Source organism: Coregonus clupeaformis, chromosome 37, assembly GCF_020615455.1.
Source record: "Coregonus clupeaformis isolate EN_2021a chromosome 37, ASM2061545v1, whole genome shotgun sequence".
NCBI classification, from domain to species: domain Eukaryota; kingdom Metazoa; phylum Chordata; class Actinopteri; order Salmoniformes; family Salmonidae; genus Coregonus; species Coregonus clupeaformis.
Window position 1 is genome coordinate 2839416 of NC_059228.1, and position 25626 is coordinate 2865041.

General features: G+C 43.3%; 1 protein-coding gene across 9 annotated transcripts in view; it reads right to left on the reverse strand.

Moving 5' to 3' along the window:
• Positions 1-5464: 5464 nt before the first annotated feature.
• Positions 5465-25626, reverse strand: part of LOC121553451 (fibroblast growth factor receptor 2) — a 104741-nt gene continuing 84579 nt past the window's right edge. For all 9 annotated transcript variants that reach the window (XM_041866556.2, XM_041866561.2, XM_041866558.2 and 6 more), the window contains 4 exons: positions 21942-22012; positions 11717-11854; positions 11083-11188; positions 5465-5689 (listed from right to left, as the gene is read on the reverse strand). In XM_041866556.2, coding sequence (XP_041722490.2) covers positions 5525-5689; positions 11083-11188; positions 11717-11854; positions 21942-22012 — 480 coding nt within the window. In that variant the 3' untranslated portion in view covers positions 5465-5524. The remainder of the gene's footprint in view (positions 5690-11082; positions 11189-11716; positions 11855-21941; positions 22013-25626) is intronic.

Consider the following 25626-nt stretch of genomic DNA (forward strand, 5'->3'; position numbering starts at 1 on the left):
GGATATCCGGCCGCCACAACCAACTTTCTTTCTCTCTCCTCCCTATAATGACGGGTGTATGTGCTTAAACTCTGCCACTCTTTCTGTTCTCCAATCCTCCAGGGCTCTTCTTGGCCTTTTCTTTTCTTCCCTCTTTTCAGTGGAAATATATCAATGTTTCCCCCCACTTTTCCCTGCAAGCCCTCTCAGGCTCCGGGGGCATGACAGAACACGTTGAGCGCCATCAAGTCACAGGGGTGGGGGTGCACTGCACTCAGGGATTCTCCGAGCAAGACAGGTCAACGCCTGATAATTGAGGATGAGGGAATCAAGATTTACTCGAAAGAATGGAAATGTCTACTCTTATCATCTCCGGCCTTAAACGTGACTTATTTGACTTGGGGCTCTATTCAATCTGTATTGCTGAAGCGTTACAGGTTGTGCAATAGAAATGTAAAGGTCATTTCCGATTGAGCCGACATATGCAGCATTTACCGTGAATGCAGTCTCCGCTAACGTGGGAAAATTGCCTTTAAATTGAATATAGTCCTTATTATTTTTAGCTCCTAGTGGAGCAAAGGGCCTCAAAAGTGCATCTCCAGCGAACCATGTTCTGGGCAGTTTTCCTAACTTTATTCCAGGCCCTACCAGTAGACACATCATTCCGCCACCCCTCCTATAGACTGACTGGCAAATACAACATCCATTTTAATTCAAGCTCTAAGCCATGCTATCATCTGGTACAATTAATGTGGCTATACTTTCATCAACTCTAATGTATTCTTTATGAAATGCCATTGTCTTGCTGTATGTTGCTATTAATGTTATTGCTTTGCTTATATGAATAAAGCACCATTAACTACTATGAACACAGCCTTTATCAATCACAATTGATGATAAATGAACACTGATTACCTAATCAGCCAACACCACTAATCAGCCAACACCAACAGAAAACGGATAATTGACTGATATTCTAATATAGCCAGTCTCAGACCTCTCTCAAGGACATGAAAAGATACCAGAAACCAGAAACCAGTCATTTTTGAGTGAATAGTCAACACAGACACTTGTTTTTCCATCTTTTATTTTTCAAATGTGACAAGAACACTTGCAAAAAACATCTTAAAGAAGAAGAAAACACGAATGATTTAATACTTTTGTTTTTCAGCTTTGAATCCTCTGGTGTGAATTTGGAGTCTATCTTTAAGTCTAAATGAAGTAACACATTGCTAGTGGGTAGTTTTCAATCATATACAGGGCATTCAGAAAGTATTTAGACCCCTTCACTTTCCACATTTTATTACGTTACAGCCTTATTTTAAAATTGATTCAATCGTTTTTTCCCCCTCAGCAATGTACACACAATACCCCATAATGACAAAGCAAAAACAAGTTTTTAGAAATTTTTGCAAATGTATAAAATAAAAAAAAACGGAAATATGACATTTACATAAGTATTCAGACCCTTTACTCAGTACTTTGTTGAAGCATCTTTAGCAGCGATTACAGCCTTTTCTTCTTTGGTATGACGCCACAAGCTTGGCACACCTGTATTTTGGGAGTTTCTCCCATTGTTCTCTGCAGATCCTCTCAAGCTCTGTCAGGTTGGTTGGGGAGCGTCGCTGCACAGCTATTTTCAGGTCTCTCCAGAGATGTTAGATCGGGTTCAAGTCCGGGCTCTGACTGGGCCACTCAAGGACATTCAGAGACTTGTCCCGAAGTCACTCCTGCATTGTATTGGCTGTGTACTTAGGGTCATTGAAAACCTTCGCCCTAGTCTGAGGTCCTGAGCACTCTGGAGCAGGTTTTCATCAAGGATCTCTCTGTACTTTGCTCCGTTCATCTTTCCCCCGATCCTGACTAGTCTCCCAGTCCCTGCCGCTGAAAAACAACCCCAGTGTGGGTGTGGGTGTACAGTGGGGAGAACAAGTATTTGATACACTGCCGATTTTGCAGGTTTTCCTACTTGCAAAGCATGTAGAGGTCTGTAATTTTTATCATAGGTACACTTCAACTGTGAGAGACGGAATCTAAAACAAAAATCCAGAAAATAACATTGTATGATTTTTAAGTTATTAATTTGCATTTTATTGCATGACATAAGTATTTGATCACCTACCAACCAGTAAGAATTCCGGCTCTCACAGAACTGTTAGTTTTTCTTTAAGAAGCCCTCCTGTTCTCCACTCATTACCTGTATTAACGGCACCTGTTTGAACTCGTTACCTGTAAAAAGACACCTGTCCACACACTCAATCAAACAGACTCCAACCTCTCCACAATGGCCAAGACCAGAGAGCTGTGTAAGGACATCAGGGATAAAATTGTAGACCTGCACAAGGCTGGGATGGGATACAGGACAATAGGCAAGCAGCTTGGTGAGAAGGCAACAACTGTTGGCGCAATTATTAGAAAATGGAAGAAGTTCAAGATGAAGGTCAATCACCCTCGGTCTGGGGCTCCATGCAAGATCTCACCTCGTGGGGCATCAATGATCATGAGGAAGGTGAGGGATCAGCCCAGAACTACACGGCAGGACCTGGTCAATTACCTGAAGAGAGCTGGGACCACAGTCTCAAAGAAAACCATTAGTAACACACTACGCCATCATGGATTAAAATCCTGCAGCGCACGCAAGGTCCCCCTGCTCAAGCCAGCGCATGTCCAGGCCCGTCTGAAGTTTGCCAATGACCATCTGGATGATCCAGAGGAGGAATGGGAGAAGGTCATGTGGTCTGATGAGACAAAAATATAGCTTTTTGGTGTAAACTCCACTCGCCGTGTTTGGAGGAAGAAGAAGGATGAGTACAACCCCAAAAACACCATCCCAACCGTGAAGCATGGAGGTGGAAACATCATTCTTTGGGGATGCTTTTCTGCAAATGGGACAGGATGACTGCACCGTATTGAGGGGAGGATGGATGGGGCCATGTATCGCAAGATTTTGGTCAACAACCTCCTTCCCTCAGTAAGAGCATTGAAGATGGGTCGTGGCTGGGTCTTCCAGCATAACAACGACCCGAAACACACAGCCAGGGCAACTAAGGAGTGGCTCCGTAAGAAGCATCTCAAGGTCCTGGAGTGGCCTAGCCAGTCTCCAGACCTGAACCCAATATAAAATCTTTGGAGGGAGCTGAAAGTCCGTATTGCCCAGCGACAGTCCCGAAACCTGAAGGATCTGGAGAAGGTCTGTATGGAGGAGTGGGCCAAAATCACTGCTGCAGTGTGTGCAAACCTGGTCAAGACCTACAGGAAACGTATGATCTCTGTAATTGCAAACAAAGGTTTCTGTACCAAATATTAAGTTCTGCTTTTCTGATGTATCAAATATTTATGTCATGCAATAAAATGCAAATTAATTACTTAAAAATCATACAATGTGGCAGGTTTCCTCCAGACGTGATGCTTAGCATTCAGGCCAAAGAGTTCAATCTTGGTTTCATCAGACCAGATAATCTTGTTTCTCATGGTCTGAGAGTCCTTTAGGTGCCTTTTGGCAAACTCCAAGCGGGCTGTTATGTGCCTTTTACTGAGGAGTGGCTTCTGTCTGGCCACTCTACCATAAAGGCCTGATTGGTGGAGTGCTGCAGAGATGGTTGTCCTTCTGATCATACGTTCTCCACAGAGGAACTCTGGAGCTCTGTTAGAGTGACAATCGGGTTCTTGGTCACCTCCCTGACCAAGGCCCTTCTCCCCCGATTGCTCAGTTTGGCCGGGTGGCCAGCTCTAGGAAGAGTCTTGGTGGTTCCAAACTTCTTCCATTTAAGAATAAAGGAGGCCACTGTGTTCTTGGGGACCTTCAATGCTGCACAAATGTTTTGGTACCCTTCCCCAGATCTCGACAAAATGCTATCTCGGAGCTCTACGGACAATTCCTTCAACTCATGGCTTGGTTTTTGCTCTGACATGCACTGTCAACTGTGGGACCTTATATAGACAGGTGTGTGCCTTTCCAAATCATGTCCAATCAATTACATTTACCACAGGTGGACTCCAATCAAGTTGTAGAAACATCTCAAGGATGATCAATGGAAACAGGATGCACCTGAGCTCAATTTCAAGTCTCATAGCAAAGGGTCTGAATACTTATGTCAATAAGGTATTTCTGTTTTTTATTTTTAATACATTTGCAAAAATGTCCAAAAACCTGTTTTCACTTCGTCATTATGGGGTATTGTGTGTAGACTGATGAGGAAAATGTTTTATTTAATCCATTTAGAATAAGGCTGTAACGTAACAAAATGTGGAAAAAGTGAAGAGGTCTGAATACTTTCTGAATGCACTGTAAATATCCAGAAATCTCATTTCAAATGCAAACCTAAGAAAGAGTAAAATGACGGGATAGAAACTGCATCATCTACATAAGAAAGGGATTAGCAGACTATAAAATGTACAGTATTTAAATTGTAACTTAATATTCACATTTATATCTAAAATGTACGAAACCAGGATCTTTTAAACACCCACTACATTTCTGTTACCTCTGAAAGATCATTTAAAATGACGATAATCAAAATAATGGATTATTTATTCTTTGTTATCAGCATCATTAATAGCATTAATTCTTTCTTACTATTTTTGTTCTTTTTTCAACTTTTTGATTTCATAAAAAAAGTAAATAAATTAACATGCTATCTCTTTCCCTGAAAGCCAATACTCCACCGTGTCATTGAGTGAGAGCGAAACAGGTGTTTGTGTGTGTGGGTGCGTGTGCATGCTTGTATTTGTGTGTTTAAAAGAACACAAGAGAACAGAAACATAACCTGGGTGCTGACACACCTGTCTCAAACCCAAAGAGGGAGGACGGGAGAGGAGAGGGGGGAATTATTCTGGAGTCCATACAAAAAATAATTCACTGTAAATATATACTATTTATATATTTATACATATTTGGATATATTTACAAATTTACTCAGCACTATATTTATGCATTATATTTCGCCATAATAATAATATGTGTGTGGGATTATCAAGAGAAGGTAAAAAGAAACAAGACAATATTACAAAATATAAACAAGAGGCAATGTCTGTATGCGCTCTTCTCCTATTCATCTGTTTTTGTTAGTTGATGCTTCCTTTCAGTCCCTTCCTATTTTGCTGTCCTCTTTTTGAGTCCCTTGTTTTTTCAGTTCATTATGGTCCATATTTTCCCTCTGGGAACAAACTAAAGTCTTAGAATGCCAGCCAACGGAATGGAATCATGGAATGCACAAATTGTAAATTCCAAACTCTTGTGGAAAACAACCAAACAAAAAAAAAATAACCGCAAGGTCTCCTTAAGACCTTGAACATGTGTATGAACGTGGGTGAGTGTGGGTGTATGTGTTCTAACAGCAGCGCTGCCACCAGCCCAGTCCCATCCGGTCCATTAGTCCATTGGGAGCCAGAGGGGGGTTGGGGGGGCAGGAGGTTTGTGGTTTGAGGGGGTTGGTTGTGGTGGTATATCTCAGTTTCTCTTTATGGAAGTGTCTCTTTGTGGGGGGTTGTAAGGGTGAGGGGCAGGTCAGGCTGGATGGGGGGATTGAGGAGGGGAGGGGAGGCCTCATGTTTTGACGCCCCCATTGATGTGCTGGTACTTTGGGAGGCAGGGCTCCTCTGGTAAGGGGTCATGGGAGAACACGGAGTCATCACCGGAGGAACAGGAACTGCGTGTGTCCTGGAAGCTGGGAGAATACTGCTCCGCTGGGGCACACAGGTCCAGATACTCCTAAACATAGACAGGGTAAGAGGGAAGAAGGGGGTGAGACAACTATAACACTCACAGGTTTAGAGAGGAGAGATAGAGAGTAAGAGAAAAGAGCAAGAGAGATGGAAAATACCAAAATAGAGACAGGCATTTCAGGAGGACAGTGATGGACATATGGAGTATCATCTTCATTAATTTATTTATGTAAACTATAAACTATTCCTAAATCACGCTTGACAGATTTATGAAAAATGTTGGCGGCGCCAAGAGAGAAAATAATCTTAAATCGGATCCGTATAAAAATATTTGCACGAATAATACTTAATAAATGGTGCGTGCTGGAGCGAGGGGAACTTTCCAGCACGGTTCACATAGACCAATGCTGACCTGGTTGCTGTTAGTCTCAGTATAAAGTGGTTCAATGTGTCTGGGCGGGCAAGGGAGAGCACACAGAGAGAGAGAAAGAACAAGAGAGCAAGAGAGAACAAGAGAGAGAGGGAGGGAGGGAGAGAGAGAGAGAGCGAGGGTGGGGGGACCAGTGAGAGAGAGAAAAAGAGATACCAGAGAGAAAGGGGGGAGAGAAAGAGGTAGAGGGTGGCGAGCCCAGAGAGAAAGAGAAACCAGAGAGAGAGAGAGACCAGAGAGAGGGAGAGAGAGAAAGAGACCAGAGAGAGAGCGTTCAAACGAGGGGGGGACCCAGAGGGAGAGAGAGAGAGACTGTTCAAACTAAAAGAGAGGGGCACCCAACCCTGGGCTACATCCATACCGCTCCGCTTAATGTCACTACCCAGCACAGTCCAAACAAACCTGACATCTGAAATTGGAACGTGGCTGAACATAGTCTGGCAACCTTCAGTGCTCACCCAAATATATTTTGCATTAATATTGGGGCTTTTTCAACTTGAACCAGTGTTTAGCGTTTTTTTAAACTCCTTTTTTATTTATCCCTGCACCCTCCTCTCTCCTTAGAAGCGTTCTTGGGGTTTGAGCGTTCTTCTTAAAAAGAGTGCTGGCTTCCATTTTCTCAGCTCAACACAAGGCAGCTCACATTACTAAAGAGCTCCACATATGCCAGTGGTTTGGAGAAGGGAAAAAGGGGCGCTTTATTACATTTCAAAAGTTCAAACTCTGAAACCTTGAAGTAGGGGCTTTTGGCATTATCTATGGAGTCCCAGTCTGAGGCCAGATGAGCCCTGACAGATTTCCATCCACAGCCTCTCCTCAGGCCTGTGCACGGATATCACACATGACAGGAGCAGAACGGAAAGAAACACAAGCCATTATTCCGAGGCGAGGAATAGCTTGGAGTAGCTCTCTATGATTGGGCAACATCAGTGGGCCATGGCCACAGCTCTGGGGCCTGCCATTTTCTGGTCACTGTAAAGGTCATGTGTCAGCCAATGCAGGTTCCTTCTAATGCTTTTTGAACATTATTGTTAAAAAAAGGTGTTGTTCAACTTTGCTTGCCCCCAATTGGAGTGTCCGTGAGCCTGTATCATGTTTACCTTTTTCCAAGCTTTTGGAGAAGCGAGACATGCTTTTATGTCATACTTCTCAGTGACCGAGCACTTCCACGGATACGAGGTCAGCAGACTTGGGGTCGCCATTTAAATTCAGTCAATTCAGGAGGTAAACTGAAATTCCAATTCTATTTTTTCCTCAATGCTAATCAACTGGGAATTATTTTTGGTTGGAATTTCAGTTTACTACTAAAGGGAATTGACCCCAAAATTGGAAAGTATTCAGACCCCTTGACTTTTTCCACATTTTGTTACATTACAGCCTTATTCTAAAATTGATTAAATTGTTCCCCCCCTCATCAATCTCCACATAATAGCCCATAATGACAAAGCAAAAACTGGTTTTTAGAATTTTTGCTAATTTATTAAAAATAAAAAACTGAAATAACACATTTACATAAGTATTCAGACCCTTTACTCAGTACTTTGTTGAAAAACCTTTGGCAGTGATTACATCATCGAGTCTTCTTGGGTATGACACTACAAGCTTGGCACACCTGTATTTGGGGAGTTTAGGGATGGTGCCAGGTTTCCTCCAGACGTGACGCTTGGCATTCAGGTCAAAGAGTTCATTCTTAGTTTCATCAGACCAGAGAATCTTGTTTATCATGGTCTGAGAGTCTTTAGGTGCCTTTTGGCAAACTCCAAGCGGGCTGTCATGTGCCTTTACTGAGGAGTGGCTTCCGTCTGGCCACTCTACCATAAAGGCCTGATTGGTGGAGTGCTGCAGAGATGGTTGTCCTTCTGGAAGGTTTCCCATCACCACAGAGGAACTCTAGAGCTCTGTCAGAGTGACCATCGGGTTCTTGGTCACCTCCCTGACCAAGGCCCTTCTCCCCCGATTGCTCAGTTTGGCCGGGTGGCCAGCTCTAGGAAGAGTCTTGGTGGTTCCTAACTTCTTCCATGATGGAAGCCACTGTGTTCTTGGGGACCTACAATGCTGCAGAAATTCTTTGGTACCCTTCCCCAGATCTGTGCCTCGACACAATCCTGTCTCAGAGCTCTAAAGACAATTTTCAACCTCTCCCTGTCTGAGTCTGTAATACCAACATGTTTCAATCAGACCACCATAGTGCCTGTGCCCAATAACACTAAGGTAACCTGCCTAAATGACTACTGCCCTGTAGCACTAACGTCTGTAGCCATGAAGTGTTTTGAAAGGCTGGTCATGGCTCACATTATCCCAGAAACCCTAGACCCACTCCAATTTGCATACCGCCCCAACAGATCCACAGATGATGCAATCTCTATTGCGCTCCACACTGCCCTTTCACACCTGGACAAAGGGAACACCTATGTGAGAATGATGTTCATTGACTACAGCTCAGCGTTCAACACCATAGTGCCCTCAAAGCTCATCACTAAGCTAAGGACCCTGGAACTAAACACCTCCCTCTGAAACTGGATCCTGGACTTCCTGACGGGCCGCCCCCAAGTGGTAACGGTAGGTAACAACACATCCGCCACGCTGATCCTCAACACAGGGGCCCCTCAGGGGTGCGTGCTCAGTCCCCTCCTGTACTCCCTGTTCACTCATGACTGCATGGCCAGGCACGACTCCAACACCATCATTAAGTTTGCCGATGACACAACAGTGGTAGGCCTGATCACCGACAACGACGAGACAGCCTATAGGGAGGAGGTCAGAGACCTGGCCGTGTGGTGCCAGGACACAACCTCTCCCTCAACGTGATCAAGATAAAGGAGATGATTGTAGACTACAGGAAAAAGTAGAGGACCGAGCACGTCCCCATTTTCATCGACGGGGCTGTAGTGCAGCAGGTTGAGAGCTTCAAGTTCTTTGGTGTCCACATCACCAACAAACTAACATGGTCCAAGCACACCAAGACAGTCGTGAAGAGGGAACGACAAAACCTATTCCACCTAAGAAGACTGAAAAGATTTGGCATAGGTCCTCAGATCCTCAAAAGGTTCTACAGCTGCACCATCGAGAGCATCCTGACTGGTTGCATCACTGCCTGGTATGGCAACTGCTCGGCCTCCGACCGCAAGGCACTACAGAGGGTAGTGCGTATGGCCCAGTACATGACTGGGGCCAAGCTTCCTGCCATCCAGGACCTCTATACCAGGCGGTGTCAGAGGAAGGCCCTAAAAATTGCCAAAGACTCCAGCCACTCTAGTCATAGACTGTTCTCTCTGTTACCGCATGGCAAGCGGTACCGGAGCGCCAAGTCTAGGTCCAAGTGGCTTCTAAACAGCTTCTACCCCCAAGCCATAAGACTCCTGAACATCTAATCAAATGGCTACCCAGACTATTTGCATTGCCCCCACCCCCTATTTTATGCTGCTGCTACTCTCTGTTTATTATCTATGCATAGTCACTTTAATAACTCTACCTACATGTACATATTACCTCAATTACCTCGACTAACTGGTGCCCCCGCACATTGACTCGGTACCGGTACAACTTGTATATAGCCTCGCTATTGTTATTTTTACTGCTGCTCTTTAATTATTTGTTACTTTTATTTCTTATTATTTTATATTGTATTTTTTGTGATTTTTTTTGGTATTCTTTCTTAAAACTGCATTGTTGGTTAAGGGCTTGTAAGTAAGCATTTCACTGTAAGGTCTCCACCTGTTGTATTCGGCACATGTGACAAAGAAAATTTGATTTGAATTCCTTTGACCTCATGGCTTGTTTTTTTCTCTGACATGCAAGTTTGAGTCTCATAGCAAAGGGTCTGAATACTTATGTAAATAAGGTATTTCTGGTTTTGATTTTTTATAAATGTGCAAACATTTCTAAAAACCTGTTTTTGCTTAATCATTATGGGGTATTGTGTGTAGATTGCTGAGGATTTGTTTTTATTTAATCCATTTTAGAATAAGGCTGTAACGTAACAAAATATGGAAAAGGTCAAGGGGTCTGAATACTTTCCGAAGGCACTGTAAGTCACTTGCTCTGTCTTCAGATTGTAGGTGAGTGTGAACTAGGGCTGTTACGGTGACCGCATTACCGCCACACCGGCAGTCACGAGTCATGACAGCAGTCAAATTCCACTTGACGGTCACGGTAACTAGACTTCTCCAAAACTGCTCTCTGATGCCGCCGATGGTCATTAGTAGCCTACCAAACTTGCTAACGGCCAGTCGCTAATGGTCGGTACTCAGCACTCTATTGTCCCACTAATCACTCTGACATCAATGCAAACTCAAATCAAACACATGAGAGCTCTGGCATTCAGAGTTTGAGCAAAATAGGATCACATGTTGCGCAGTGAGAGCCAGCTCCTCATAGCTGGTTGATGCATGGAATGAAATAAGTGTTCCTATAAGCCCATGTTGCGCAACATTTCTATATGCTATGCTAAGCAATTGCGTGAGAAAATAGTTTTGATGGCCTCTATTAAAAAGAGGATGATCCCATCAGGTTTCTATAGGCTAGGCCTACTATATTTATTTCTCAACTTTTCTAATATTAAGCACATTGCTTCGCTTTACAACTGGAGTAGCCTACCTGGCAGGTAGGAAAATTAACCGCGGGAAAAGCGTCCTCCATTCGCTATTCAAGTGCATAGGATGACAGGTATTTTTTTTACCCTGCCCCTGTTCCGACAGCTGCATGATAATGGACCATTCTAAATCAAATGCTTGTCAGACTGAATGAGAGACTGATGAAGTGTGTGTGTGATAGTGTAGGCTATATTAAATGGATTTATTAGACTTTTAAAAAATGTAGATGTTCCAAAGGTCCACATCAGTGGCTTGTAGGCTATGCGTGGAAACCGGAGATGCTAAACGTGTATATGTTAATTAACGGTCAATTACCGTCAGACCGGCAGTTATTTGTATGTCAATCACCGGCTGACAGAATTTCATGACCGCCACAGCCCTAGTGTGAACAGGTGTGACTCTGGTTTGTGCCCTCACCTCATTGGTGACCAGGGTGAGGATGCGGTCTAGATCCTCCACCAGCTGCTTGAAGGTGGGCCGATGGGAGGAAATGGCATGCCAACAGTCTTTCATCATCATGTACCTGAGAGAGAGAGAGAGGTTAACAAAAGTATTATATTATATATTTCCAAAGTACATGCCTTGTCACCCATTAAACAGACTGCTGCTCTTCTCTAAAACACTGTCAAAGTGGGTGAGATGATTAAGACTAATTTCTCTGAGCCTAGGTGTCCAGGTATGAACCAGACAATCCAAACACCGAGCTATGCAGGTTCTATTTCTCTGTACTCTCTAACGTTCAAGGCTGATGGACGCCAATGCCAATCCTATCCTAGGTCTGTCTGTCTGTCTCCACTGTGGGCTTCACTGTTTCCATTACAGTGTGAGAATATTAGGCCCTACATTCACGGTGCAGGCCATGACACTGTTTTCTGTGTGACTGGAGAGGGCCCATTGTGAATGAGGACATTGATACAGACCCAGGCCAGCTGTGTAGGGTCATGGATCTGATGTTTATGTTTATGTGTGTGTGTGTGCACATTTGTGTGCGTGTGTGTGTGTGCCTGCCTGCGTGCATGCGTATGTGTGTGAGATAAAAATACAATCATACAGCTCGTTGGTGCAGTTGCCAGGCTTGTCCATGCGATGGCCCTCTTTCAGCAGCTTGAAGAGCTCCTCTACGGGGATGCCGGGGTACGGAGAACCCCCCAGGGTGAAGATCTCCCACATTAGCACCCCAAATGACCAGCTGGGAAAAAAAACATACACACTAGAGTTCTCAATTTCGGGTTCGGGGCCTGTGTTTTCAAGAATTGTTTAATGGCCGGGACATGCCGTGCCATGTATATATATATATTTTTTACAGTGCCTGTGTGAATGGCACACTTTATCTCTCTCTCCTCCCTGTCAGCTGCAGGCACAGGCTGTCGTGTGCATTGCGCTATCCGGGGTGCTGAAGCTGCTATCTAATTAGTTATTCATTTGTTTCTTACTTGTTTCTCTGACTGAAAAGTTACCGAAATCCCTCATTTCTTGAGACTGCAAAAACATTCCCTATTCGCTAAATGTGCTATGCTCTGTTCACGTGACACATGCATGCACTTGTTAGGCCATTGGCCGGCCTATAGCTAATAATATCCAGAACATTTATATAATTATTCAAGACTCCATTTGTTATTTTATTGACGTGTTCTTCTGTTGTGTTCTGTTCTGTTGTATTAATACTCAGGCCATAGCCAAATTAGCCAGAACATTTAATTTGTTAGTTCATTTTCAAAATAAAAAGCTTGTACTTAATAATAATAACGATACAAATAATCTTAAGAAGAAGAAGAAGGAGAAAGTGGGTAAACTGAGCGCTGTGTGTGTGCTACTGCCAAACAGGTGTTAGATTAAACAGTGTAAACAACACCTAACAAATTATAAGAAATCCCAGAGATTGTTCTAATGAAAAAAAAAATGTATTAGCCTACAAAGATTAAACACAGTCGCATTCCTACAATTGCTGTCATGTTGTGGTTTATCTGTTTAATTATCTGCATCAGCTACTCTTCCTGGGGTCCAGCAAAATTAAAGCAGTTATACAATTTAAAAAACATTACAATACATTCACAGATTTCACAACACACTGTGTGCCCTCAGGCCCCTACTCCACCATTAGCACATATCTACAATACAAAATCCATGTGTACGTGTGTGTATAGTGCGTATGTTATCGTGTGTGTGTATGCATGTGTCTGTGCCTATGTTTGTGTTGCTTCACAGTCCCTGCTGTTCCATAAGGTGTATTTTTATCTGTTTTTTAAATCTATTTTTACTGCTTGCATCATTTACTTGATGTGGAATAGAGTTCCATGTAGTCATGGCTCTATGTAGTACTGTGCGGCTCCCATAGTCTGTTCTGTACTTGGGGACTGTGAAGAGACCTCTGGTGGCATGTCTTGTGGGGTATGCATGGGTGTCCGAGCTGTGCGCCAGTAGTTCAAACAGACAGCTCATTGCATTCAACATGTCAATTCCTCTTTGAGCCAGGAGAGATTGACATGCATATTATTAATGTTAGCTCTCCAGGGGCCAGCCATGCTGCCCTATTCTGAGCCATTTGCAATTTTCCTATGTCCCTTTTTGTGGCACCTGACCACACGACTGAACAGTAGTCCAGGTGCGACAAAACTAGAGCCTGTAGGACCTGCCTTGTTGATAGTGCTGTTAAGAAGGTAGAGCAGCGCTTTATTATGGACAGACTTCTCCCCATCTTAGCTACTGTTGTATCAATATGTTTTGACCATGACAGTTTACAATCCAGGGTTACTCCAAGCAATTTAGTCACCTAAACTTGCTCAATTTCCACATTATTTTTTACAAAATTTAGTTGAGGTTTAGGGTTCAGTGAATGATTTGCCCCAAATACAATGCTTTTCGTTTTTATCAATATTTAGGACTAACTTATTCCTTACCACCCACTCTGAAACTAACTTCAGCTCTTTGTTAAGCGTTGCAGTCATTTCAGTCGCTGTAGTAGCTGACGTGTATAGTGTTGAGTCATCCGCATACATAGACACACTGGCCAGTGGCATGTCATTAGTAAAGATTGAAAAAAGTAAGGGGCCTAGACAGCTGCCCTGGGGAAATTCTGATTCTACCTGGATTATGTTGTAGAGGCTTCCATTAAAGAACACCCTCTGTGTTCTGTTAGACAGGTAACTTTTTAAGAATGTACCAAATAGTTCATTAGGCCACACCTAATGTTTTTGCTATCTCTCTGATGGGTTTGTTTTGATTTTCAGCCTGCTTCACTGGCAGGGACAGCTCTTTAGACTTCATATTGAGGGTTAACAGCAACAGATTCCAAATGCAAATGCCACACTTGAAATCAACTCTAGACCTTTTATCTGCTTCCTTGTAAATGAACTAATGAGGGAATAACACACACCTGGCCATGGAACAGCTGAGCAGCCAATTGTCCAATTACTTTTGGTCCCTTAAAACAGGGGGGACCACATATAAAAAGTGCTGTAATTCCTACACCGTTCATTATTTAATTTCAACTCCAATATGCTGTGGTAGACAACTAAAATAATAATAACTTGGTCAATGTCCAAATATTTATGGACCTGACTGTACTTTTGCTTCCCTCCAGGCCTGAGGCACACACTTTCTATTAGGCTTAAATTGAAAATATGGCAAATAGGAGTGGCAATATCGTCCGCTATTATCCTCAGTAATTTTCCATACAAGTTGTCAGACCCCGGTGGCTTGTCATTGTTGATAGACAACAATCATTTGTTCACCTCTTCCACACTCACTTTACGGAATTCAAAATTACAATGCTTGTCTTTCAGAATTTGGTCAGATATACTTGGATGTGTAATGTCAGCATTTGTTGCTGGCATGTCATGCCTAAATTTGCTAATCTTGCCAATGAAAAAAATCATTGAAGTCAGTTTTGTGATGAATGATCTGATTCAATGAATGATGGAGCTGAGTTTGCCTTTTTCCTCTTTATGTCATTTATCTTTGTTTCATAGTGTAGTTTCTTCTTCTTTTTATTCAGTTTAGTCACATCATTTCTCAATTTGCAATACGTTTGCCAATCGGTTGTGCAGCTAGACTTATTTGCCATTCCTTTTGCCTCATCCCTCTAAACCATACCATTTTAAAATTCCTAATCAATCCACTGGGATTTAACAGTTTTTACAGTCATTTTCTTAATGGGTGCATGCTTATTAGTAACTGGAATAAGCAATTTCATAAATGTGTCAAGTGCAGTGTCTGTTTGCTCCTCATTACACACCACGGACAAACAAATATTCTTTACATCAACAACATAGGAATCACTACAAAACTTATTGTATCTCTTATAAACTATATTAAGCCCAGCCTTTGGAACTTTGGTTTTCCTAGATATGGCTACTATATTGTGATCACTACTTCCGATGGATCTGGATACTGCTTTCAAGCTAATTTCTGCAGCATTAGCAAAGATGTGATCAATACATGTTGATGATTTCATTCCTGTGCTGTTTGTAACTACCCTGGAAGGTTGACTGATACCCTGAACCAGGTTGCAGGCACTGGTGACAGTTTGAAGCTTTTTCTTGAGTGGGCAGCTTGATGAAAGCCAGTCAATATTTAAATCAACCAGAAAATATACCTCTCTGTTGATATCACATACATTATCAAGCATTTCACACGTTATCCAGATACTGACTGTTAGCACTCGGTGGTCTATAGCAGCTTCCCACCAGAATGGGCTTTAGGTGAGGCAGATGAACCTGTAGCCATATTACTTCAACAGTATTTAACATGACATCCTCTCTAAGCTTTACAGGAATGTGGTTCTGAATATAAACAGCAACACCTCCACCTTAGGCATTTCTGTCTTTTCTGTAAATGTTATAACCTTGTATTGCTACCACTGTATCATCAAAGGGATTATCTAAGTGAGTTTCAGAGATAGTCAGAATATGAATGTCGTCTGTTACTAGAAAATTATTGATTTCATGAACCTTGTTTCTTAAGCTACATATGTTAACGTGGGCTATTTTTAACACTTTTCTTCTGGGATGCTTACTTGTTTTCCTTGCTTTACTGGGAAGCTTAGCAGAAGTAAATTTTCTCATGTTATTTATGTTAGTGCAGGTTGAGCTGCACACAGTGGACTTCCTACTAGGGCACACCGCCTCGGTGCTAACAGTATAAATCTGGTTCATAGGCACATGATTACTGCATACAATAGCTGTAGGAGCAGCAGAGGCATTCAGGACAGTTAGAGGGACATAAATTAGGTTACTTACATTGTGTCTACCAACGCCCCTGGTATAATGTACATTTGCTGAAGCATTATGACAATTTAGCGTCACAATGGTAGGGATTAACTGAGCTGGGCTTGGGTCATTGATAAGTCATTGTCTCAATGCAGCCTTATTATACTGTGAAAGGATCCAGGAACCCAAATGATTTGGGTGGATCCCATCCTACTTATAAGAAGTGTTTTATTTCCAAAAAGTAGCGAAATTGTCAACAAAAGTTACACCCATTGAGCTGCAATAATCACGTAGCCAGTTGTGAAGAGAGAGAATCCTGCTAAAGCGTTCAATGCCACGATTCAGAGAGGGCACAGGGCCAGATATGATGGGTCTTTTATTAGTGTCTAGTAGAGAGTCAATCAGCTCTTTGAAATCCAGTTTCAACTGTTCAGAGCTGCTCTTCATAATGTCATTATAACCCACATGGACTATGATAGAATCGATCTCCATGTCCTGATGTACTACATTCAGGAGCAGCTTAGTAATGTCATTAACTCGAGCTCCGGGATAGGACATTGTTTTTGCACCAGGAACGGTCACATTTCTTACCATGGAGCTGCCCAAAATCACAGTTGAGGAAATCCGCCCACTCCCACGCTTCACAGGATTCAGAGAACCCTTTATGGATGGGCGAGAGGCAGGATAACTTGAGCCTGTTGCTCCCGGCACAGGCCTCCAACAGATGGAGAAGCCCTGCTCGATCCAGAGCAGGGACGGAAGGTTGCCGACGTCGACTTCGAAATCGTAGGAGTAGGCACTGCGGCTGCAAACACAGGTACCCCCAGCGATGAAGGTGCAGGAAGATCAGGCTCCAGGATGGCGAAACTATTCGTTGTTTGTATCCGCTCCGGGCCTCTCGTTGGGAGTGTTAACTGCTTTGCGGGAGGCCGCTGTCTTTGGCTTCCACCGCTCGTGACAAGCGACCATCGTTGATTGCCATGCTCCTCTTGCTGTGCTCCTTCGACTCCGCTATCATATGGGGGAGCTCCAGGCAACACCGGCCATTCGGATAATGACAAACGACAAGGCGGAGATGTATCCAACAAGCTCGAATGCCGTCCAGCCACCGGCGTAGAAAATGTAAACATTTCACTCTGCATTTTCCCCAGTTTCTTACGTAGGCTGGCGACCTGCGTAATCAAGGCTGCCACCTCAAGCCTTAATCCTCAGCAAGCAAACAATTGCAGCATTGGAACTCTGAGTGATCCGGTTTGTCCCGAAAGAAAGCATAGTAGATACAGCTCCTACAGCGCTGGAACCGTTCCTTTATTTCTCCAGACAAAGAGGGCTCCATTGCATAACTAATCTGGGACTAACTTTGTTAGCTTGATGGCTAGCAGCTTAGCGGCTCTGTCAAGCAGGCTGTTAAGATGGATTCCGGGACAAGAAATAGCGGTCCTAGCTGTTAAAAGCTAACCACGTCACGAAATCCATGCAAAAACAAATTTGGTATTTATATTTAACAAATATTGGTTATGTTTTTCCAGCATACAGTGTTCAGCTGCGCACTCTGATGATGTCACTGTGTGATGACGCGGCCAAGCAACTTGTCATGTGCCTTTTACTGAGGAGTGGCTTCCGTCTGGCCACTCTACCATAAAGGCCTGATTGGTGGAGTGCTGCAGAGATGGTTGTCCTTCTGGAAGGTTCTCCCATCTCCACAGAGGAACTCTAGAGCTCTGTCAGAGTGACCATCGGGTTCTTGGTCATCTCCCTAACCAAGGCCCTTCTCCCCCGACTGGCCCCCGGGCGGCCAGCTCTAGGAAGAATCATGGTGGTTCCAAACTTCTTCCATTTCAAAATGATGGAGGCCACTGTGTTCCTGGGGACCTTCAAGGCTGCAGAATTGTTTTGGTACCCTTCCCAAGAGCTGTGCCTCGACACAATCCTGTCTCGGAGCTCTACGGACAATTCCTTCGACCTCATGGCTTGGTTTTTGCACTGTCAACTGTGGGACCTTATATAGACAGGTGTGTGCCTTTCCAAATCATGTCCAATCAATTGAATTTACCACAGGTGGACTCCAATCAAGTTGTAGAAACATCTCAAGGATGATCAATGGAAACAGGATGCACCTGAGCTCAATTTCGAGTCTCATAGCAAAACGTCTGAATACTTATGTAAATAAGGTTTAAATATATATATATTTCATTTTTGTATTTGCTTCAACAGAGTACTGACAAAAGGGTCTGAATACTTATGTAAATGTGATATTTAAGTTTTATATTTATGCATTTGCAAACATTTCTAAAAAACTGTTTTCACTTTGTCATTATGGGGTATTGATTAAAATAATTGTATCCATTTTAGAATAAGGCTGTAAAGTAACAGAATTTGGAAAAACGGAAGGGGTCTGAATACTTTCCGAATGCACTGTATGTATGTGAGTGTGTATAGAGTCAGTGCAAGATAGGGTCAATGCAGATAGTCCGGGTAACCATTGAATTAACTATTTAACAGTGTTATGGCTTGGGGGTAGAAGCTGTCTCGGAGCCTGTTGATCCGAGAACCGATGCTCCGGTACCACTTGCCGGACGGTAGCAGAATGAACAGTCTATGGCTTGGGTGGCTGAAGTCTTAGGCAATTTTTCGGGCATTCCTCTGACATCGCCTCAAAATGTCCTGGATGGCAGGGAGCTCGGCCACAGTGATGTACTGGGCCGTCGGCACCACTCTCTGTAGAGCTTTGCGGTCGAGAGCGGTGCATTTGCCATACCAAGCAATGGCGTAGATGTAGAACTTTTTAAGGATCGAAGGGCCCATTTACAATCTTTTCAGCCTCCTGAGGGGGAAGAGGCGCTGTTGTGCCCTCTTCACGACTGTGCGGGTGTGTGTGGACCATTTTAAGTCCTTAGTGATGTAAAGAGGCGCTGTTGTGCCCTCTTCACGACTATGCGGGTGTGTGTGGACCATTGCCGTCGGTGATCAGGCCTACCACTTTCGTGTAGTCAGCTAACTTGGTGGTGTTGGGAGTCGTGCGTGGGCTCGCAGTCATGGTTGAACAGGGAGTACGGGGGGGACTAAAGGTGTCAGCATGTTCGTATACCCCTCAAAAGACCTTCGCTTGAACAACGAGAAAAAAGCTGAAGGGGCTTAGACTTCGACTCCGAACTTTGGCTTGCCTCCAGAAAAAAATGTGTTTGCCCGAACAGCTGGAAAAAAACCTCAACGAAGTCCAAGACTAACAAAAACGTCCTAAAATGTCGTCATAATATATGCACAAACTCTTCCGAACTGTTTCGGCTGGGAAGCATGCGGACGCCTTAAGCACACACCCCTGAGGGGCCCCGGTGTTGAGGGTCAGCGTGGCGGAGGTGTTGTTGCCTACCCTCACCAACTGGGGCGGCCCGTCAGGAAGTCCAGGATCCAGTTGCAGAGAGGTTTTGGTGATGAGCTTGGATGAGCTGTAGCAGGGTGTAACTATCAATGCCCTCGTTCTGCCCTCCCTCTGGTAGCCCGCACAACCCCGCGGCACCGACCCACTCCTACAGCTGGTGGGCAGTGCCAAGCTGGCCCTGCTGGCATCAAAGACGCCATTTGTCCTGATACTGGACAGTCACAGTGTCACACTGGCCCCCATTGTCCAGTCACCAGTCAGAGTGACACACCAAAACAAACAGTGAACTGGACCACCCACTCAGAGATAACAAGGCTAACAGTATATATTACTATTATGTAACGGATGACTGTGTTAATAGCTAGTTCACTTCTACTGTACATTGTCACTGTACTGTACAGTGTCCGGTCATTATTACATCGCTCATTTAAAGCATCAATAATACCCTGATATTGACATTCATCAATAGCATGTTGTATCGACACAAGATACACAAGATCAATGTTTCCCCTAAATGAATTTAGCAGCAGAATAAATCCTAGGGGAAGGATACACTGAAAACAGTCAACACTTCCATTGAATGGCATATCTCAACAAAAAAATCAATGAATCATCATGGCAGTGTGTGTGTTGGGAGCAACAAAGAGTGTATTATAGCACACGCAGGGAAAGGCGGTACACAAACACACACACACACACAGAGCTACACGCCTATGTTAGTGACCCAAAGAGGCCACGGCATGACACAAAGACTGTGGGTATCTCTCCATCCATGTGTTGACATAACCGGCCCTGAATTAGTTCTCTCCTATCTCTCTCCACATCTCTCCGTTTGTTTACATACGCCTCTGCTCCATTCAATGGCACTTTGTATCCATCGCTCACCTCGCATCCATTGGCCCATGTAGATATACACAAACTAACAGATTATCTCTCTCTCACACACACACACACACACACACACACACACACACACACACACACACACACACACACACACACACACAAACAAACACACACACAAACAAACACACACACACAGCAAGTGACCTGATATCCAACCATGCCATAGCTAGTGTTTATACAAAGGCTGCATCGTAGTGAAAGGCCAAACCCAACCAAAACACACAAAGGTAGTTTACAACAGGGGAATGGGGGGGTGAGGCTGATCTGCTAACTAGCCTAAATGGCTCAAATCAGTGCTCACTATTAGATGGTTGGGCGTTTTCCTCTGTAACATTCTTGTCTGAGCGTCAATCTGACTCATATTACACTTATATTTTAAGCACTTACATACAGCGCATACATACTGTATTTATAGTATTGACAAACAACAATTTGTTTATGAATTGTAAAAAGGAGATCATACATCAGACCATGAATCAAAATATCACCATAAACCAGTCAGTCTAAAAGGGCTGGAGTCTGGAGCTAAAAGGTTGTACACTCGGGGGGGTATTACTTACTCCAAATGAGACATCCCCACCCCCTCCACACACACACGCACGCACACACGCACACCACCCAGCCCCACCACCCACACTGCCGTAGCATAGCCTACCCATGGTGCCCTTTTCCTAGGTTAGTGGACCAACTCTGTGGCCAACTGGCAGATAAACAGGTTACCTTTCCCCTATCTCAGCCTGCCTCCTAAACCTACACTACCTACAGTCCCCTGGGTCCATTTGTCAAAACAACATATATATATATATATTCATTTAATCTGATGTCATGTTATGGATCGGTTTTTGCCCAAGGTGTGATTCCGAATCGGGGAATCGGGCTACTCTTTTTGTTCTTCTGTTTCCTTTTTTAGAGCAAGTACTACTTGAAAGAGATGAGGAAAGGAGGAAAGATGGGTCTGCTGCCATTCACATACGAGATGAATAAAAACGGAGAGGGGGAAAATGGGGATTATTTTGTTAACGGAAAAGGCCCCCGAAAAAGATGACCCACATGTTCAAAGAATGAAGACTCAAGACTGAGAGACGAGTGTGTGCAGAATGGGGGGAAGGTGAGAGAGGAGAAAAAGGAGGCCTAATTTGGAGGTTGGGGGCGCGGTGGTATTGTTGCGTTCAGATATGTGTGAAGGACTTGAAGGAGGCCTAGGGGAGACTTCCGTGCAGGGCAGGGGGAGGTGGGCTCTGGCCCCTTTCCAGAGGCTTTGAAGACAGGCAGATTAGTAACACAGCATTGGCTGCAAGTCTAGCGTGAAACTTTCATTTTCGCCACAGACCGGCCGGTACACAACCCACCCGCCAAAAAATACCCCCGCACCCCCTAACTCTACCACAATCAAAACACCTCACTGACCTCCTGTACCCGTTCCCCCACCACCATCCCACCCTCTTACCCCCTCGGTCTCGCTGCAAAACAATTTGCATCACAGAGCTACAGACAATTTGTAGGCCAGGGTCGTGTTAATTAGGGCACACAATGGCAAGTGTTTTGCAACTGAAAACGAATATAAATATAAATGTAATAAAAGTTTTTTATTGTACAAGTCTAGCTAGTCCCTCCCTGTTTTAATCGGTTTTCTTGCGTTTGGTGCCTAATGAACACAGTCTAGGCTGAGTTCCTGCTTTTAATGAAATTACGTTAACCCAATGTGGAATAGACGTTGACTTGACAACTGTGCCCAGTGGGCTGTATGTGTGTGAGAGAGAGTAAAAACAAGGTACAGTACTTACACATCGCTCTGGTGAGTGTACACACGGTCGAAGAGCGCCTCAGGAGCCATCCACTTCACCGGGAGACGACCCTGAGGACAAACCCACACAGGTCAGAGGTCAATAGGTCACAGGGTTGAAAAAGTTACAGTTAGATATCTATGCACAAACAGACATCCTCTGGGGTATTTCATGACCAATATTTCTTCGCCAATCGTGCACTCTTCCAGGTTCCTGGTATTCCCAGGAATCTCATTAGATCTGGGAATTGGATTATAATTTTTATTAGGATACCCATTTGCTGATGCCATAATGTCAGCTAATCTTCCTGGGGTTCAACACAGAACTAAAAAGTCATTACAAACAATTACATTTTACATTAAGACATTACAAACATTTAACAAGTAGATATTACAGACAATGAAAATACCTTACAGGTAATACATTTAACATTCAGTGGGATTAGTATCTGTCCAGTCATATGGTCGATCACATTAGATGTTATTTGATTGTTTTCTTGAAGTTGGATTTACTTTTTGCCTGAGAAATGTGATTTGGTAAAGAATTCCATTCAGCGATGGCTCTGTATATTACTCTAGATTTGAGGAAATTTGTCCTTGGTCTGGGGGGTATAAGATTAATTTGCCTGTCTGGTTTGGTGGTTATGTTCGTTACTTGTATACACTAGTCAGACAAAAAAATACTTTGGTTTCTTGAAAATTACTACATTCCCCCAAATAAATCTTTCAACGGGAAGCCATGAGAGATTAAGATGCATTCGGTTGACATTCATACGGTTAGAGCAATGAAGAGCTAATCTGGCAGCACTGTTTTGAGCAAGTTTTTTTTGCAGCAGATGACCATATGACTGGACAGTACTCTAGGTGTGATAGAATCAAAGCTTGAATTCCCTGATTAAGAGTACTGGATGTTACATACTCAGAACATTTTCTTGTTATAGCAATGCCCCTTCCCATTTGAATTACAAATGTTATCTATATGTTCAGACCAGGAGAGAACTGCGTCCAATGTGACATCAAGTAGTTTGGTCTTATTAACTTGTTCCACAGGCAACCCATCCATCGACAAGTTTAACTGAGGGTCACCAGCAAGCATATATCTTGGACCAAATACAATGCATTTTGTTTTAGAAATAGTCAACACCAATTTGTTTATGTTAACCCTCTCAGACACTTTTCTTAGTTCTTTGTTCAGTACATTTGTTAACTCATTATATGCTGATGCAGCGCTATACAGTGTAGAGTCATCAGCATACATAACCACTCTTGCTTTATTCATTACTGAGGGTACAGTAAATCATTAGTAAAGAAGTGGGCCTAGGCAGCTAACTTTACATTTACATTTACGTCATTTAGCAGACGCTCTTATCCAGAGCGACTTACAGTTAGTGAATACATTTTTTTTTTATTTTTTATTTTTTTGAGGAACACCACAGTGTAAATATTTACTGTTACCATTTACTGTTACTGTTACCGAAAAGCTACCATTAAATAACACTTTTTGACTTCTCTTGGATAGATCTCTTGGATAGATCTCTTGGATAGAGCAGCAGACATAAAACCATAACATTTGAGTTTACCTAGCAACAGTTCATGATGAATTACATAAAAAGCAGCACTAAAGTCTAACAACACTGCACCCACTAACTTCCTGTCATCCTGTCATCTGTCATAGCCCCCCCCCACTCACTGCAGCGTTAGCTAGAACTTTGTGGAATAACACAAATCTACGAAAAATATAAACGTTCTGTCACAGAAAAAATACTAAATTCGGGAAGTCCAATCTATTGTGAGGTTCACAATTGTACCTTTTCTGAGATCTCTGCCAAGCAAGGAGGAAAGGAGCCAACCTAATCCCACCTCCCAGTCCCATTTTTACCTTGCAACCCCATTGGACATAATTTCACCTGCCAATCAACATTGTCCATCTTCCCTCTCTGACTGTAGGCTACATCCCTCGTTGCATGTTGTCAGATCATTACGGCAAAATATATCTACTAAAATGAGAGGGAAAGACTAGTGAGTGTGCAACATAACGTCCACTTCATAGGATGACACATATGGGCTAAAAGGCACATTTATATAACAAATGTTTAATTAAATTGTAACTTTCCTACAGTAGCCAGCTGACAGCGAACATATCCATGTAAATTAATTTCTGTTGCTGATATCATCAGCCTAGGTACTGATGCATGCATCTATTGAAATGTGATTTATGCTCATTGTCCAAGTTTTCATTGGGGTAGATCAAATATGCTATTATTACATTTATTATTAGCCTACATTTACATTTTCAAATCGGTAGAATAATGACAATAATTTACAAAAGTATGCAGGGGATTTCATTTGCAAGGTCAAATTGCCTTCCTCGAGTGAGCAAGAGAAAGTGATAATGTAGGCTAGATCTGTCTGCTGCCTTTTTGGCGTCATTACGCTGAACCATCAGATTTCTCAGCTCATCATCAATCCATGGGGCACTGTTTGACTTTACAGTGGGTTTTCTTAATGGGGCATGCTCATCAACAATATGCATAAATAATTTCATAAACACACTTAATTCCATTTCAGGATCATCTTCAGTATACACTTTTAGCCATTGAACATCCTTAATCTCATCCACAAATTAATCCTGATTGAACCCCTTGTAGGTCCTTCGGTAGACTACCTTAGGGCAAGCCTTGGGTATTTTGTTTTTTCTTGTAAGTGCAACCAAGTTATGATCACTATAACCCAGTGCCACTGATATAGCTTTTGAGCAATGCTCAGCAGTAAACATATGATCAATTCAGGTCGATGATGTGGTACCAGACCTATTTGTGAACGTTGTGGTTGGTAGTGTCATAACTTGGGTCAAGTTGCCACAAAATAAGAAGCTTTTTCCTCAGAGGACAGGTGGTAGTAAACCAGTCAATCTTCAAATCACCTAAAACATATATTTTCCTGTTTTCATCAGATACTTTATCCAGCATTTCACAAATTACATCAAGCTATACCTGTAACCACAGAGCCTCTATTTCACTCAGCGTTAAGTCATTGCGTCTCTCCCTGTAGGCTTTACAGACGCTCCCCACCCCTTGGCTGCAACCCTTCTAATTTAGTGTACCCTGCACGCTCAACCCATGTGAAATTCCGGGTCTCTGGCAGCGTTTGGAACTGCCAATCTGCGGTCAAGAACGCCGAGTTCATCTCAGCCTATGCTGCCCTTCAGTCCCTCGACTTTTTGGCCCTGACGGAGACATGGATCACCCCAGAGAACACTGCTACTCCAGCTGCTTTTTCTTCATCTGACTATGTTTTCCCTCATAGTCCGAGAGCATCTGGTCGTCGTGGTGGTGGCACAGGTCTACTCATTTCTCCTAAGTGGAGATTTTCTCTTTTCTCCCTCTCTCACCTGTCCATCTCCTCATTTGAATTCCATGCTGTCACTTGTCCACTCAAGCTTAACATTATTGTAATCTATCGCCCACCAGGTGCCCTTGGAGAGTTCCTCAATGAGAATGACACCTTGATAAACTAATTTCCTGACAATGGCTCACCGCTCTTCGTACTTGGCGACTTCAACCTCCCGACGCCTTCTTTCCAACTCTCTCTTTCCCCTCCTTGCCTCTTTTGACCTCACCCTTTCCCAATCCCCTCCAACTCACAAGGCAGGCAATACGCTTGACCTCATCTTTACTAGAGGCTGC